At 37.2% G+C, this 15459-nt stretch overlaps 1 protein-coding gene across 7 annotated transcripts; it reads right to left on the reverse strand.

The window, feature by feature from the left end:
* Positions 1–738: 738 nt before the first annotated feature.
* On the reverse strand, positions 739–15217 carry LOC106176399 (alpha-1,6-mannosyl-glycoprotein 4-beta-N-acetylglucosaminyltransferase). Of its 7 annotated transcripts, none has more exons than XR_015333421.1 (5): positions 7453–7617; positions 5373–5541; positions 3756–3841; positions 3422–3509; positions 739–2550 (listed from the first exon to the last, which is right to left on the reverse strand). XR_015333421.1 is itself a non-coding variant. In XM_013558768.3 (4 exons), exons 1-4 carry the CDS (start codon positions 15173–15175, stop codon positions 1817–1819), a joined length of 1029 nt encoding a protein of 342 aa, XP_013414222.2. In that variant the 5' UTR covers positions 15176–15217; the 3' UTR covers positions 739–1816. The 7 variants fall into 7 exon arrangements, 2 of the variants coding, with proteins under 2 accessions (XP_013414222.2, XP_023932471.2); XR_015333419.1 differs by having other exon boundaries at positions 5373–5641; XR_015333420.1 differs by having other exon boundaries at positions 5373–5670.
* Between the last annotated feature and the right edge of the window lie 242 nt (positions 15218–15459).

The raw sequence follows: 15459 nt of genomic DNA on the forward strand, positions 1-15459 counted from the left end.
CCAGAACGAGTACAGCAAATCAAGCAATTAAGGTCTGAGCGGATTAACTGCCGTGCTTGCATTCAGATGGTTCTTGCGAACTGGCAGTGCGTGCCCTGCCAATAATTACCTACCTTGTAATTACCCTTGAGATTTCAAAACAGGGTTAAAGTGGAGAATTGTGTCACGAATTAGCCAGAGACAGATATCTGTGAATATCTGGTGAAAAATCAATCGGTGACCCTGATAGAGGGTACCCTCTACCAGGGCCGCAGTTAATATTGTGGACACTTTTTGCTGAATCTGACATCAGACCAAAATGACTGTCTATTTATCTAGAGACATATCTGTGAATATCTGTGGAAAATAAATCTGTCGCCCTGGTAGAGGGTAGATAGAGAGTACTAAACATGCAAGGGCTGCAAAGTTGACAAACGAAGTGCCCGGACATGCGCTGTATCTATTTCATACGAAACGAACAAAACACGTTGAATCTCTCCCACACGTAAACGAAGGTCACACCACGTTGTTACACCACATCTGGGCCCTTTGCTTCCGGCATTCGCACCCGTGTGCACGTAAGTCTCTCTACGAGTCATACTATTTGCTGCCTCGAGGCGCGTCTACAGCACGCCATGAACTGTGCACGTGGTGTCTCTGACTTAATGCACAAGGGACGCCGGGAGCAAATAAGACACTGTTAAGGATCATAGCTGTAACACAACACCACATCTCAGACATCAAGATATCAAATCAAAATGAAAATTGCATATGGAAGTCATTTAATGCAAAAAATCTTACACTATAACATACCGGCAGCAACACACTTATATATGTCTTCCTGATGGAAGTCATTCAATGCAAATAATCTTACACTATAACATAGCGTCACACTTCTATCTGTCCTCCTATAACATGTAAAAATGTATTGGTCCACTGAGCTGTGTAGACCTATGGCACTTTAAAAGGTGTAATAATATATATAGAATAATTTGACATAAATACAAGAGCTATGTAAACCTATGGCACTTGAAAAGGTGCAATAAAATATGGAAGATATAACATTATAATCATATTAAATACATTCAATTACATTATATCATACTTCAATAAAACTGAATTGATTACAAAAGAGAGTCCTTGTATATATATATAAATATAAAAAGCTCTCAAAATTGTAAATATCTCTCTGTGTTGCTATCAAAAGTTGTATAGCACCCAATAAAAATATCCACAAAGAAAATTTTGTTAACAGGTATGACACTCTTCTTCCAAACCATCCTGTAATAAATCACTTTGATTATCCCTTGCATTACCTTCACCGAAGCTTTTATATGCTGGGTTCCCATGCCTAGATCAATCCATCTGGATTGGTCTAACTCCCTGGGGAGTCTCACTAAATTGTTATCAACTTAACCAGCTAAAATGTCTGTCACGCCTACCGAATCAGCTAGGGGGTAAGGTAATTACCCCCTAACAGCTTTACTTGGTGTAACAGGTATTTGAGCTGGCCAAGTTGATAGCATTTTAGTGAAACTCCCCAGGGAGTTAGACCAAGCCAAATATCTGTGGGAATGGTCCCTTAATCATATATGTAACTTAGTTGTCATGGCGAATGATCTTCATTGGCTAAGCTGATTGTCACATTCTTCCGTGTTGGGCATTTTTGATTATGTGCTGTGAATACCCTTGTTTCATCCACTCTTATTAATTGCTGAACTTATGTAACTTAGTTGTCTTGGAGAATGATCTTCATTGGCTAAGCTGATTGTCACATTCTTCCATGTTGGGCATTTTTGATTATGTGCTGTGAATACCCATGTTTCAGCCACTCTTACTAATTGTTTAACTTTCCCTCTCTAAAATATATATCGTAAGCCTTGAAAGGTCCCTGCTTGGATTTTTCACTGGAAGAAGACCAAATTCCTTTATGCTGAAAAAGTGACTTCCTGTTATAAATATGCCTTGTTTGAGTCACTGAACTTAGAAAATAATTAATTAGCCAATCACATGGTTGCTCGTCATAAAATAAGATCAAATATCTTGCAAGTTTATCTAGGACACCCGACTTGAAAAGCTTTCCTATGAATCCGAGAAGAGAAAATTCTAAACAAACCCATGGGTTTTTGTAATTTTTCAGAATAAAGGCACGTATGTCTTTCACGAATCCAAACGCTGGCATAACATCGTCCTCTATTTGAATGTAGTATTCTGAAATATTTCTTCCATAGAAAAACATGAACGCATAGTCCACATTTTGCTTTGATCTCCATGCAACCTGATTTGGCGGATCATTATAATTCCTTTTTAAATTTGTTAATGGTGGGTAATATTTCTCTGGAACTTGCATAACTAATATAAATCCACTGTTCATGTAGTCACCATATCTGGCACTGATATTTTTCAAAACGGCAGCATTATAGTCTGTATCAAAATTAGCCAAAAACACCAGAAGAACAATACTCTCTTTCTCTTTTTGTGTTGTCCTGCTGACAATATATTGTATAGTCTGCAACAGGTACTCAGCCCCCCGTGCTCGTTTGATAGATGGAATACCAATGGTGAGAAAACCTGAAAGATTACAGTTCAAATAAGTTAACATCAGATTTCACAAAAATCAATTATGACAAGAATATTTGGAAACAAATTTTCCATTACATATGATTCAAATGGTATCGAAGTCCCTGAAGCAATATTATGCCAAAATTTTTGTCTTGTTTTCTGTTAAATTGAACTGCTGTAGTGGAAAAGCCGAGTGTTTTAACGACCTAACATGCAGGTGTTTCAGGATATGAAACCACTGACTTAAGTTTAGCGTTGTCTCATTTCTGCATGAAACCGAATTCTGCTGAACTGCACACGTTGGTCCAAATTACAGGCATGTAAATGCTTGCCCTAGATTTCATCAGAAGCCATTAGAGTAGCTGGCAGGAAAACATTCTGAGGAACTGAGCAATGAAGTGTTTCACCCAAAACTTAAGTGTCTCCCAAATTTTCCTAATCATAAGCAGGAAGCCTTAGTTTTTAATATTTTAAGGGGACCTTGCTCAACTCAAGCTGTACCTAAAGATTGTGTTTGCAAAGTCTCATACAGTCTGAGTGTAAGGAGTGGTGCTAGTTCACGTATTTAAACCTTGAAGATGCTACACATTACCATTCAAATAAGTGAAGCACCAGAGAGCGGCCCCACAACAGTTAATAAGTTGAAAATGTCAGCGGAAGAAGCTCCCAAAGTGACAAAAGGATGCAAATACCATTCAAGTGAATAACTAACAGCCCACGAGGAAATATACGGTAAGTATAGTTTCACTATGGAGGATGTAAATAAAGGATATGAAAGAACTAAACTGTCGACTGCAACTATTCTGTTTCACACTGACAACTTGGTGTTGCAATTGCAGCAGGAAGATTATATTACTTTTCTAACTTTCAGGAAAATTACCTCTTTTCTGTCTCCATCTGCCTGCAACTTGGACACTTCCAAGATCAAGGACGTTCCATCGTGAATGTATCAAGTTATCCACAGAGTTCTATTTATATGAAAAAAAAAAAAAAATATATATATATATATATATATATATATATATATTAAGCGTTTATTTCAATATTACTTGCAAATGAGTTATAACTAAATAAATCCAAAACATCATTTCGAAATTTATGCACAATTAATTCACTCCTAGTGACCTATACAAATCACAAGACAAATGTAGACTTGGTACTTTAAGTACCACTACATCAGACATACAAAAGTCAATAGTTTACCACCTGTTTACCTGTTTTTCTCTCTGGTGTAACTTCTGTATGGTTGTTGAAAAATCTCTCTGATGGTCATTTATGCTTACGGCAAACTCTGATTCATCTGAAAAAATAAATATGAAATCTATACATTTAATTAATATAATCAATCTACAAAGAATTATTAGAGCACCTAAAAATTATGTGCACAGCAGGGGCCAACTGCACTGCTGTGTAAACAAACACGCTAGGTTATCATCAAAACTTTTCTTAATAAGTCATCATATCTCTCAAATTTGTGTTTTGGACTTTGAATATTTTGCTTGATGGCCTTTTTTTTGTCAAGAAACATGTTGTCACCTAACTGATTTTGTCTGTCGAAGCAACATATGTCATATTACCTTAGACTGTTACTGAAAGAGGCTCCTAGTTTCTGTCAAATAGTGGCTTTAACATCTGAGCTCCATTTCACAAGAAAAAATCCCTATAAAATCAGTCTTTACATAGACTGCTTAGAATATTCGCTGAATATGTGTAAGCAGTGCAAATAGGCATCAAACATTTACTCTTTGACTGGCAATTCCAATTTCTCGAAAGTGAGGTAATGTGTGTAAACATTGGGAGCAAGAGAAAACATACTTTCCATGAGTTTGATTAAAGGGATAATAACTCTTCATATGAGACCTATATTTCACAATAAAAACCTTGTGAATAACTCATAGAAATATAATATATTCTGTTTTACCACAAAAACAGCAGTTATAGCTTTTATTCTGATATTTGAACTTGTCTTTAGACCACGTGACCTCCATTGATGTCTATACTCTGTTAAAATCTCTTAAGAGATTTTAACAAAAAACCAAACTTTCTAGAAAAAAACCAGGGACTAACTTTGAATGTAAAAATGGATTCATTAACCATTGGTAAGCATGGGTAAATTGTTGTTTACTCCAGGAAAATTCATTTTTTGGCCGAAACGAAGAGTTATTATTGCTTTAATTTTGAAAATCTACAGTTATAATAAATATAAACCTTACTATATAGAAAATAATTCTGTTGAGTTCACTAATTACCCAAATTGATATTGAAACTCACGCCTTCTCTGGCACCGTCTGAGCCCAGGAGGGGAGACACTATGTGATACGGGACGGTGGCAGATGCTGATCTCCCAAACTAATGACAAGAGTGGTTTTGTGTTCAAATTTTTATTAAAAACAAAAAGAAAAATAAAAAGATAATGTTACAATGAGCTTAAGTTAAGCAAGCACTTTTTTAATACTCAGTCTCTGATTTTGGTAGCATTATACTTTAAGTATCTCTTTAAAAGTCTTAGACCAGTGTTTAGTTTTTAGTTTCAATGAAAACATCTTTAGTAGCCTCTGGACTCTTGGTAGCGTCTGGTCTGGAAGAAAACCTAGATAATGCATGGGAACATCTGCTGACACTGCCCGTCTAGAATTTAATTTCATTCTGACTGCCACACAGTCCTCATGGTTGTGTACATCACACAAGATGGTCACTGCATGCTGGGGGGGTTCTACCGGTCACTGCATGCTGGGGGATTCTACCAGTCACTCGGTGAGTTGCCTAGGACTCTCCAGAATTCTCGTCTGGAACCAAAATTTCTGACTCCTAATTGGTAACTAAAACATCACCTCTTGAAAACGCAAGCCTACAATCATGGGTGTCAGCTTCCAGTCAGAATCTCTTCAGGTTCTTGACAGATTCATGTCTCTTCTAATGGCTCAAGGTACGCAGGATTCTTGTAGCTCTTGTAACTCTGCGGCACTCTTAGGCATGCGTTGGACAAGGAACATGTTCTAGCTAGAAGACAGACAGAGGGTATGTTCTAGCAGACTCCACCACAGGCAGTGACCTTCATCGGAATAACATCGCTTGGCCTGTGGCTCCTGGATTTTGCCTTCTAATAGATAAATGCAGGGATCGAATGACCTGATGAAAAAATCATAATGTGACTTCGGCACTTTTGTAGTATGTGATGAACAAGAAAATGTAAAAAACTGTTTGAAAAGTGAAAGTTACAGAAAGTTACAGGGTGGGGGGAATACTACAAAAGCACCGTGACTTCTTGGAAATATTACCTGCCAAGAAGAGCCCCTCACTAACATATGGCAGCTGACCCGACGAAGAAAAAATCGTGTTGATTTGTTAAATTGTATCAACGACATTAAGTAATAAGTAATATATTTCGCTTTTATATCAACCTATTTTTTAATTACCCTTTCTACTAGTTTCCTTGCAACTGGACTTGTTTTTTCAAGTGTATTGCACTGTATTGCGCAATTCAGTCACACTGCTGTTACACCTCTCCCAATCCCCCCCTCCCCCTGCCAACGGCACCACATACACTAACCGCCATCTCTGAATATTAACATGCTATTTTTTTCAACCTTGTACTTTGCACAAGCACACTCCAAAAAAATTATACCAGTAGTAGTAGTAGCTGAAATTGCTGAGATCGCTGCCAATAGAGAGGTTTTGCAGCCGTGCGGATATGCATACGGAAACGGATACGTCATCAGTTTATGTGTATATTTGACGGCATTGAAACCTGTAGCGTCAAATCTGTAGTGGTTGAGCGGGATATATACATCCATATACGTAGTTGACAAGGGGGCGTCTCGATAGTCTGAAGGTTCATTGGTCCGAAGGTTCATTGGTCCGAAAAATGGTAACACATTTATCTTTTTTTTAATCAAGGGTTCATTGGTCCGAAGGTTCTATAGTGAATATTCGGACCAATGAACCTTCGGACTATTGAACCTTTGGACTATTGCTACGGCCCCGTTGAAAAACGGATATGTTTTACTTCTATTTCACACGATGTATGACCACAAGTATCTTATATTTTGGGTTGCATGAATTGCTGAAGACTTATACAATCTCTCTGTACGTATATTAGATGCACCCTGAGCTTCAGAGATAACTTGACACTAACCTCTTCACTATTAGCCTATCTTCATCGTGTCAAGTTACCTCTGACGAAAATAGTTTGACCTAGTTTATATAAGCCAATCGAATCCATGTTTCAAAATTTTTCACCAAAGTTTGGTGAAAACGCTGATTGGTTGACCGTCAATCGGCAATCCTCGGCTGATTCCGCAAGCTCCATACTAACAACATAGTTATTGTCGAGTGCGGAGACATCCGAGTAGTTCCGAGTGCATAACCGTACACAAAGAAAGCATGGAGTATATCGGAATTGAAACCAGAGCAGTTTGATGCCCTGCATAATTATCTACTGAGGGATGATGTATTTTGCGTGCTGCCCACAGGTTACGGCAAGTCCCTGATATTCAGCCTTATCTTTGATTGGTCCGGATTTGAACAAAGCGCGCTTTGACTCGTTCGCGTTCATTGGCTAGATCGTTCAATGAGTCATTGAGTGCGGGCTTTAAATTTGATTGGCGGGCGGCGGAGGCAATCGAATGTGGTCAGAGGTAACTTGACACGATGAAGATAGGCTATAGTGAAGAGGTTAGTGTCAAGTTGTCTCTGAAGCTCAGGGTGATTAGATGTTGCCCCCTTACGAAAAAGTCCTATAGGATCCTATAGGAAATTGGGAAAAGAAAGTGAAAAAAAATCATACAGCCGCTATATCTGGTATCCGTTCCCGTAACCGTATCAACACCGCTTGCGAAACCTCCCTAATTTTAAATATTTTTGAGAGAAACAATTTAAGCCTGTATACACGAACTGAAAATGTTTACTCACCCTCATACAGACTCAAAGCCTATTCTCATGAACATTATCCCGTTAAACTACCCATAAACATAATATGGCTGGCGATATCTTGCATTAATCGACAAAAATCCCTTCGTTGCAGTGCTCGTCGCGTTTGTTTACCTTGCCGCCATCTTACAAATGACGTTTTAAGTGCCCCATTTTTGATGACATAATACGCGGTAAACATCAGGTGAAAACTGCCCGATTGGCTGGGGCGTGGTCCTATTTATGTCTACTCCGAAATCACGGAGAAGATATGGCAGCATAAAATCGAGATATAAAGGTAACACTAAATGAGCGAATGACTAATCGACAAGATCAACTTCGTCGTACAACTTAGACGGGACAGCAATAACTTGTTAGACATATTTAAATGCTCTGAATATAGTTCACCAAAACGGCAGCGAAACTCAGATTATTGCAATATTTTGTAGGAATTATAGTCTTAAACAAACCCATGACGTTTGCCTCAGTTAACGATAAGGGTACCTCGTGAACATATGTGTGGCCGCTTTCTGTACCCATTTGTAACGAGGCGCTGGAATTTTCAACCAGTGCTGGTAAGCGAGTTAGTAATTAATCAGAATCCCTGCCGAAAACAAGGGCAAAAATGTGTTAGTCTTAGGGTGCATCCCAGAGATTTAGATCGATCCAGAGATTTAGATTGACCTAACTCCCTGGGGTTTCACGCTAAATTGCAGTCAGCCGAGCGCGCACCATAGTTAATAACCCCCTTACAGCTTTTAGTAGGCGGGACAGACGCTTAAGCCCGCTAAGCTGACAACAATCTAGTGAGACTCCCAACAGGGATAGATCGATCTAAAATCTATGGGAATGGGGTCTTAGACGCTTTAGAGAAAAATCAATACATCATACCGAACAATGATGTTTATATACAGACCACGAGTTAATAAGCCCACCAATTCATTGTACCACCAGCGTTAGCGCTAGCGGTACACATGGTTTTAGTCCTGACCGGATCGTTCCGCCGGCTCCGCCTACAAGTTACCGTTACCGCTTTTCCTCCTAGACGGTAAGGGCCCCCATACCCATCTCTTGGATTTAGGTCACCTATAATCTCAACTAAAATTTGGGCTTTGTCCGTATTGGGGTCTAGGTGTGGCACTCATTGCAATGCACCCTTGTCCAAAAATGGCAAAATTAAGTGCTAATTATCTACCCTATGGAAGGGGTTATGGGAAAATTTTCTACAGACGGCTTTCCAAAAGTCATATGTGTAGATTTCAAATATGCCATTGGATTTGACCTTTGACCTTTATTTCAAGGTCAAACGGGCCAAAATTTTCAAAAAAATGAATTTTTTAACGAAAAAAAAATTATTTGCCCTGTTATTCAGACACCACACAGACTTAACCAATAATATTATCGGAAGTTTTACCCTTCAGGTCATCTTTCATCTCCTTGAATTTGGGGTCAATCGGTGCATTTTCACAGAAGTAGCGGCCATAAGATACCGAAACTGAAAACTGTCTCTAATTCGGGAACCGTTAATGCTAGAGACCCATTCTTTTTTGCATTTTGTAGAGCATGTAAAGCCCAACACTGGGGGTGGTCTTCGTTTTTTTGTATTCCCAGTTATGCTGTATCAAAAAGTACATATTGGTGGTGAAAGGAAAATGTGCAGTACGGTAATGGATAATAAATTTTGAACTCTGGAAAAATAAAACATAAGGCTTGGCAAAGCAGACAACTTGTGGTCAAAAATGACATTATTTCATCAAATTTGAACTTCTGGAACTTCAGAGTACCTTCCATTTCAAGAATTTTGACCAAAATGACCTTTTCTTTATTTTAATTAATTTTTTCTGTAGGAAATTTATGGCAAATTATGGTAACCCCAAAATTATAACATTTAGTCCCTTATATCTCCAAAACTGGCAGAGATAGGTCCATAGTTACTATTGAACTTGAATAGGAAGTCATATACTGGCAATCCTACTGTGACCTTGAAATTGACCTTTGACCTACTTTTCATCATGAATTGAACTTTGCAAATTTTGCTTCTCTTTTATCTCCAAAACTGGCAGAGATAGGTCCATAGTTACTTTTGAAGTTGAATAGGAAGTCATATACTGGCAATCTAAATGTGACCTTGAAATTGACCTTTGACCTACTTTTCACCATGAGTTGAACGGCTACCGTTACCGCTTATCCTCCTAGACGGTAAGGGCCCCCGTACCCATCTCTTGGATTTAGGTCACCTATAATCTCAGCTCGTTCCACGTAAAATTTGGGCTTTGCCGGTATTGGGGTCTGGGTGTGGCACTCATTGCAATGCACCCTTGTCCAAAAATGGCAAAATTAAATGCTAATTATCTACCCTACGGAAGGGGTTATGGGAAAAATTTCTACAGACGGCTTTCCAAAAGTCATATGTGTAGATTTCAAATATGCCCTTGGATTTTACTTCAAGGTCAAACGGGCCAAAATTTTCAAAAAAATAATATTTTTTATGAAAAAAAATTTTTTTTTTGCCCTGTTATTCAGACACCACACAGACTTAACCAATAATATTATTGGAAAGTGTTACCCTTCAGGTCATCTTTCATCTCCGTGAATTTGGGGTCAATCGGTGCATTTTCACTGGAGTAACGGCCATAAGATGCCGAAACTGAAAACTGTCTCTAATTCGGGAACCGTTAATGCTAGAGACCCATTCTTTTTTGCATTTTGTAGAGCATGTAAAGCCCAACACTGAGGTGGTCTTCGTTTTTTTGTATTCCAAACGGTTTTCGAGTTACGCTATCAAAAAGTACATATTGGTGGTGAAAGCAAAATGTGCAGTACGGTATAGTCAGGTGGCTCAGTCCAAATTTTTTCCAGAATTGTGCAATAGATGATAAAAGCATGAAACTTTCCCCGATGAATAACCATTGGGTGTTCATCTATTTTGGATCAGGGGGTTGACAAACACCCAATGGTCATTCATCGTGGAAAATTTCATGCTGTTATCATCTTTTGCACAATTCTGGATAAAATTTGAACTGAGCCGCCTGACTACTTTTCACCATGAACTAAACTTTGCATATTTTGCTTCCCTTTCATATCCAAAACTGGCAGAGATAGGTCCATAGTTACTATTGAACTTGAATAGGAAGTCATATACTGGCAATCTAAATGTGACCTTGAAATTGACCTTTGACCTACTTTTCATCATGAATTGAACTTTGCAAATTTTGCTTCCCTTTTATCTCCAAAACTGGCAGAGATAGGTCCATAGTTACTATTGGACTTGAATGGGAAGTCATATACTGGCAATCTAAATGTGACCTTGAAATTGACCTTTGACCTACTTTTCACCATGAGTTGAACTTTGCAAATTTTAGTTCCCTTTTATCTCCAAAACTGGCAGAGATAGGTCCATAGTTTCTATTGAACTTGAATAGGAAGTCATATACTGGCAATCTAAATGTGACCTTAAAATTGACCTTTGACCTACTTTTCACCATGAACTGAACTTTGCAAATTTTGCTTCTCTTTTATCTCCAAAGCTGGCAGAGATAGGTCCATAGTTACTATTGAACTTGAATAGGAAGTCATATACTGGCAAGCTAAATGTGACCTTGAAATTGACCTTTGACCTACTTTTTATCATGAATTGAACTTTGCAAATTTTGGTTCTCTTTTATCTCCAAAACTAGCGAGATAGGTTCATAGTTACTATTGAACTTAAATAGGGAGTCATATACTGGCAAGCTAAGTGTGACCTTGAAATTGACCTTTGACCTACTTTTTATCATGAATTGAACTTTTCAAATTTTGGTTCCCTTTTATCTCCAAAACTAGCGAGATAGGTCCATAGTTACTATTGAACTTGAATAAGAAGTCATATACTGGCAATTTACTGTGACCTTGAAATTGACCTTTGACCTACCTTACGATGAACTTAAATTTGATTGTACCATTTTTAGTTATATATATTTTTTGCATATTTTGAAAATTCTTGTTGATTGCATTTTTACAGCTTGTCAAGCACAAGACTGGTGGCTGTGTCCCTTATTCTAATACAGAAACAGAATGTCACTTTTTCGAACAAAAATCGTGGTAACATAAAAGTTATTTTCTATTACGTACATACAAGAGATTTAATTTCCTCCGTTTATTGCTGCATTTATGTAATGTCACAGGGATTTAAAGAAAAGTATAATGGTCATCACACAAAGGGCCCCACATTTTTTTTAATATCTTTTATTTTTGTTTATCAGTCTATTAATATATCTAATCTAAATTGCGTGTATGTAACTGGTAATAAAATTTAGCACATCAAATAGTTGACTCATTTTGTTAAGTCTGAATTGAATATTTCAAAGAAATCCCATTGAATAATTACTATATGTTGTATTAGTGCTCCCAGGAACAAATTTCTCCATTTTGATCTGTTATCAATCTCCATTGTTCGGTTAAAGTTTTTCATTGCTCTTTAAAGCAACAAAAACAAAATAATTTTTCCAATTTTTTTCTACGCAGGGATCCTGATTTACTACTCACATGAAGTGGGCATTTCTTTATACTATAGTACTGTACAAAGTTCACGTAGTGCAGGCACCTCAAAACTTTCATTTACTTTTTTAAAATAGATATAATAACAAATATAAATACTACTGTGAAAAAACTTTTTGCTGGCCTATTAATTACACTTCCCTAAAACCATACATATATTTATAAAATGATACTAACTGTGCTTATTTGCTGCATTTCACCTTTAATTATATATCAGTTTTATTACATGTTTTGAATGATTGTACCAGTGTTGTGAAGATTTTGATCACTATTCTACTCATAAATAATAAATAATGTAACATGTCACAACTGTTTATGAGCTAGTACAGACACAAATAGCTGTCAGCTATGTCTATAGTTGCCATGTACTGCTAGTGATAACATGACACGTGGAAAACCATTTTTACCTTTTCTCTTCAAACTTACAGAACTGATGAATACTCATAATTTCATAAAATATAGGTCAAGTTTGAAAATGAGCACGATGGGGCCATTTTTTTTTTCAAAAGTTATGCCTTTTTTTTTTTTTTTTTTGCTTTGCTTTTTTTAAAGCATATATGCAACACTGGTAACACACTTCTAGGATCAATCTAAATAAAATATAGATCAAGACCATTTTTTTCAAAAGTTATACAGTTTTTTTTTTTTTTGCTGTTTTCAGCATAATTTATCCACCATTATACATAAACCATGAAATCACAGTCATATTTTGCTTTAATACTTGTAGGACTGATTCATAGGACTGATATACAGATCAAGTATAAAAGTAAGCTTGATCGTTTCAGGTTTGATGAAGTTATGCCTTTTTTGTATGTAAGTGATATGCGAATAATAACGACAGTGCATAAAATAATATTAAACAATGCTTAACAGCATAAACACCATTACTATTGTTTATGTTAAAATACAGACAATATTCCTAAGTACTACAGATCCAGGTGGATGGGAGTTAAAAGTCACATCTTAAAAACGGTGTTTGAAAAATAAAAAATTAACAAAAAATTTGAAAATGCCAATATCTGAAAAATTAACATTAAATTAAAATCAACATTGCACAAGAATTGCAATACTTCTAGAAAAAGAATTCAATCAGGCTGGTTTTCAAATTCATACTGTATTTCAGTCCTATGAATCTTTTCTATAAGTTAGAGCATCATAAGTAAGGGACCATTCCCACAGATATTTGGATCGATCTATCTCCCTGGGGAGTCTCACTTAATTGCTTTCAACCTGACCGACTTAAATGTCTGTCATGCCTAGTAAAGCTGTTAGGGGGTAATAATCTTTATCCCCTAGCTGATTCAGTAGGCGTGACAGACGTGTAAGCCGGTTAGTTGACAGCAATTAGTGAGACTCCCCAGGGAGCTAGATTGATCCAGATGGATCGATCTAGGTATGGGAACCCAGTCTAACATGGCTTTCCTTAAATGATCATTATAGCAGCAGTGCCCAAAACAGCATTTTCTTCAATTTTGATGCAATATAACATAATGCTTAAAAGCAAAATCACTAAATTTTAAAAATATATAATATACATTTCATGGATATTCAGGAAATGTTACTAGCAATAGCCTTCAGGCCCATGGAAATTCAAAACCACAGCTCAAAAATGCCATAATGTGAAAGTTGAACACTTCACAAAAAAAATAAGCATAACTTCCAAAAAAAAAAAAAAAACAATTGCTCCTGTCCTTTTGAAGGCAATCGGTCAACAGATTTTCACTCAATGTGTTATCTGTCTTGCATCTATGCTGAAAAAAGCATAAAAAAAGCAAAGCCCTTGAAAAAGCTTATTTTCGAGCTCAAATTGTATTCAATAAATACTTATTAAAGTCAAAACAATAGATAAAACAATTTTCTGCTCATGTTAAACTGCATGGCAACGACAGACGCAGGGTATGGCTAATATGTACATACATGATGTCTGTGTTATAATCCCTGTGCAGCTTTAGGTGACAAACTCTGTCAAGGTGACATGCAGCTGACATTTTTAGGCCTGAGAAGATACTTGTTCCAGCTCCAACTGGGTGACTTATGGCTGTTAAGGATATTGTAAGCTTTTGTCAAAAACTCCTTATTTACTGCCTTACAAACATCATTTTGGATAACAGATTTATCTTCAGTGTTCAGTGACTAAATTAGCAAATGTCATCTTAGGGGTGACGTCATAATTGCAATTTTGGGGTAAAAATGGAAAAATCAGTTTCTCAAATTTCTCCCTCACCTGAGCACCCATGAACACTGTTTTAACACCAATTTAATGACACCATTTAGAACTCCAAAACCCTGCCTGCGATTTTTCATAAAAGCCTTAGTTCAGAATTGATTGTTGACAAAGCAAAATAAGGCCTTTGTTTAATGAAAATCTGTAAATAGGGGCTCATAGCTCCACAACAACAGGCATTTACACCAAAATTATGGCACTGGTTTGTAGCCTATGCACTTGTGATCAATGATGCCAATTATCGTGGTATAATCCTATTCAGGGATGAAGTTACCAGTACGCCCCAAAATACGGTGTTAAATTGACGATATAAGCCTATGCTGATACATGCAATGAGGAATATAAACACCGATATTTTATTTTTTCGAGGGGATTATATTGTTTATAATCAGCTCAAAGGTAGACACATTATTGAATCATTAACCTAATTTTCGGTATCTGGATGATAATCCTTTACAGTAAGACAACAAGTGCCCTCACTTCGCTAACCAGCACTCATTTATTGCATCGGTCTCTAGCTGGTACGCTTTCTAACTTTTTATCATAATGCATTGCAATGGCCTAGTTTCTTTAGCAGGGAGACAACTGCTATACAATCAGAACAAACTGATGACCCTCACATAAATTTCGTACCTATTTTCAACAGTATACCTGTTGTGCATTTAATATAAGTACCGAGCAACGTGCAGCCGGTGCAGCTGTGCATCACGTTAAGGGAAAAGAGGGAGGCATTTAATATAGACCTACCAGAGTTCACCCAACTACTGGAGAACACGAAATGCGTTACAGTACAAAGCCACCTCTGCAACCAAATAATGATAGCCTTCATACTACCAGATACTCACCTATCGTGACTACACTGTCGTCATCACCTAATATCATATAGAGAAAGTATACGGTAAACAGTAACATGTAAAATAAACAACCGGTAACAAATTTGATGTACATCCGGCCCTCTCTAGCCATATCAAGTTCAATGCCGAAGTAACGACCTTACTTATCTCTCGTCCACGCTCGGCAGTAAGTCTGATTGGTTGGAAAACGATTGTCGTAAACTCACTAGATGATTTAAAAACCGGGAGCTTAAACTTAAAAACAACATAAAACGACCTCAGTATGCCATACTAGTCTACCAGAAAGCACCAGCCAATTAAAATCCCGACCCCCCCCCCCCCCGATACCCTCTACCAGGGTTGCAGCTGTTTTATACTGTTGACATGTGTCACAGTACAGAGATTAGTCATCTATTT

Source organism: Lingula anatina, chromosome 3, assembly GCF_051362555.1.
Source record: "Lingula anatina isolate TDL-2025a chromosome 3, LinAna3.0, whole genome shotgun sequence".
Classification (NCBI taxonomy): Eukaryota; Metazoa; Brachiopoda; class Lingulata; order Lingulida; family Lingulidae; genus Lingula; species Lingula anatina.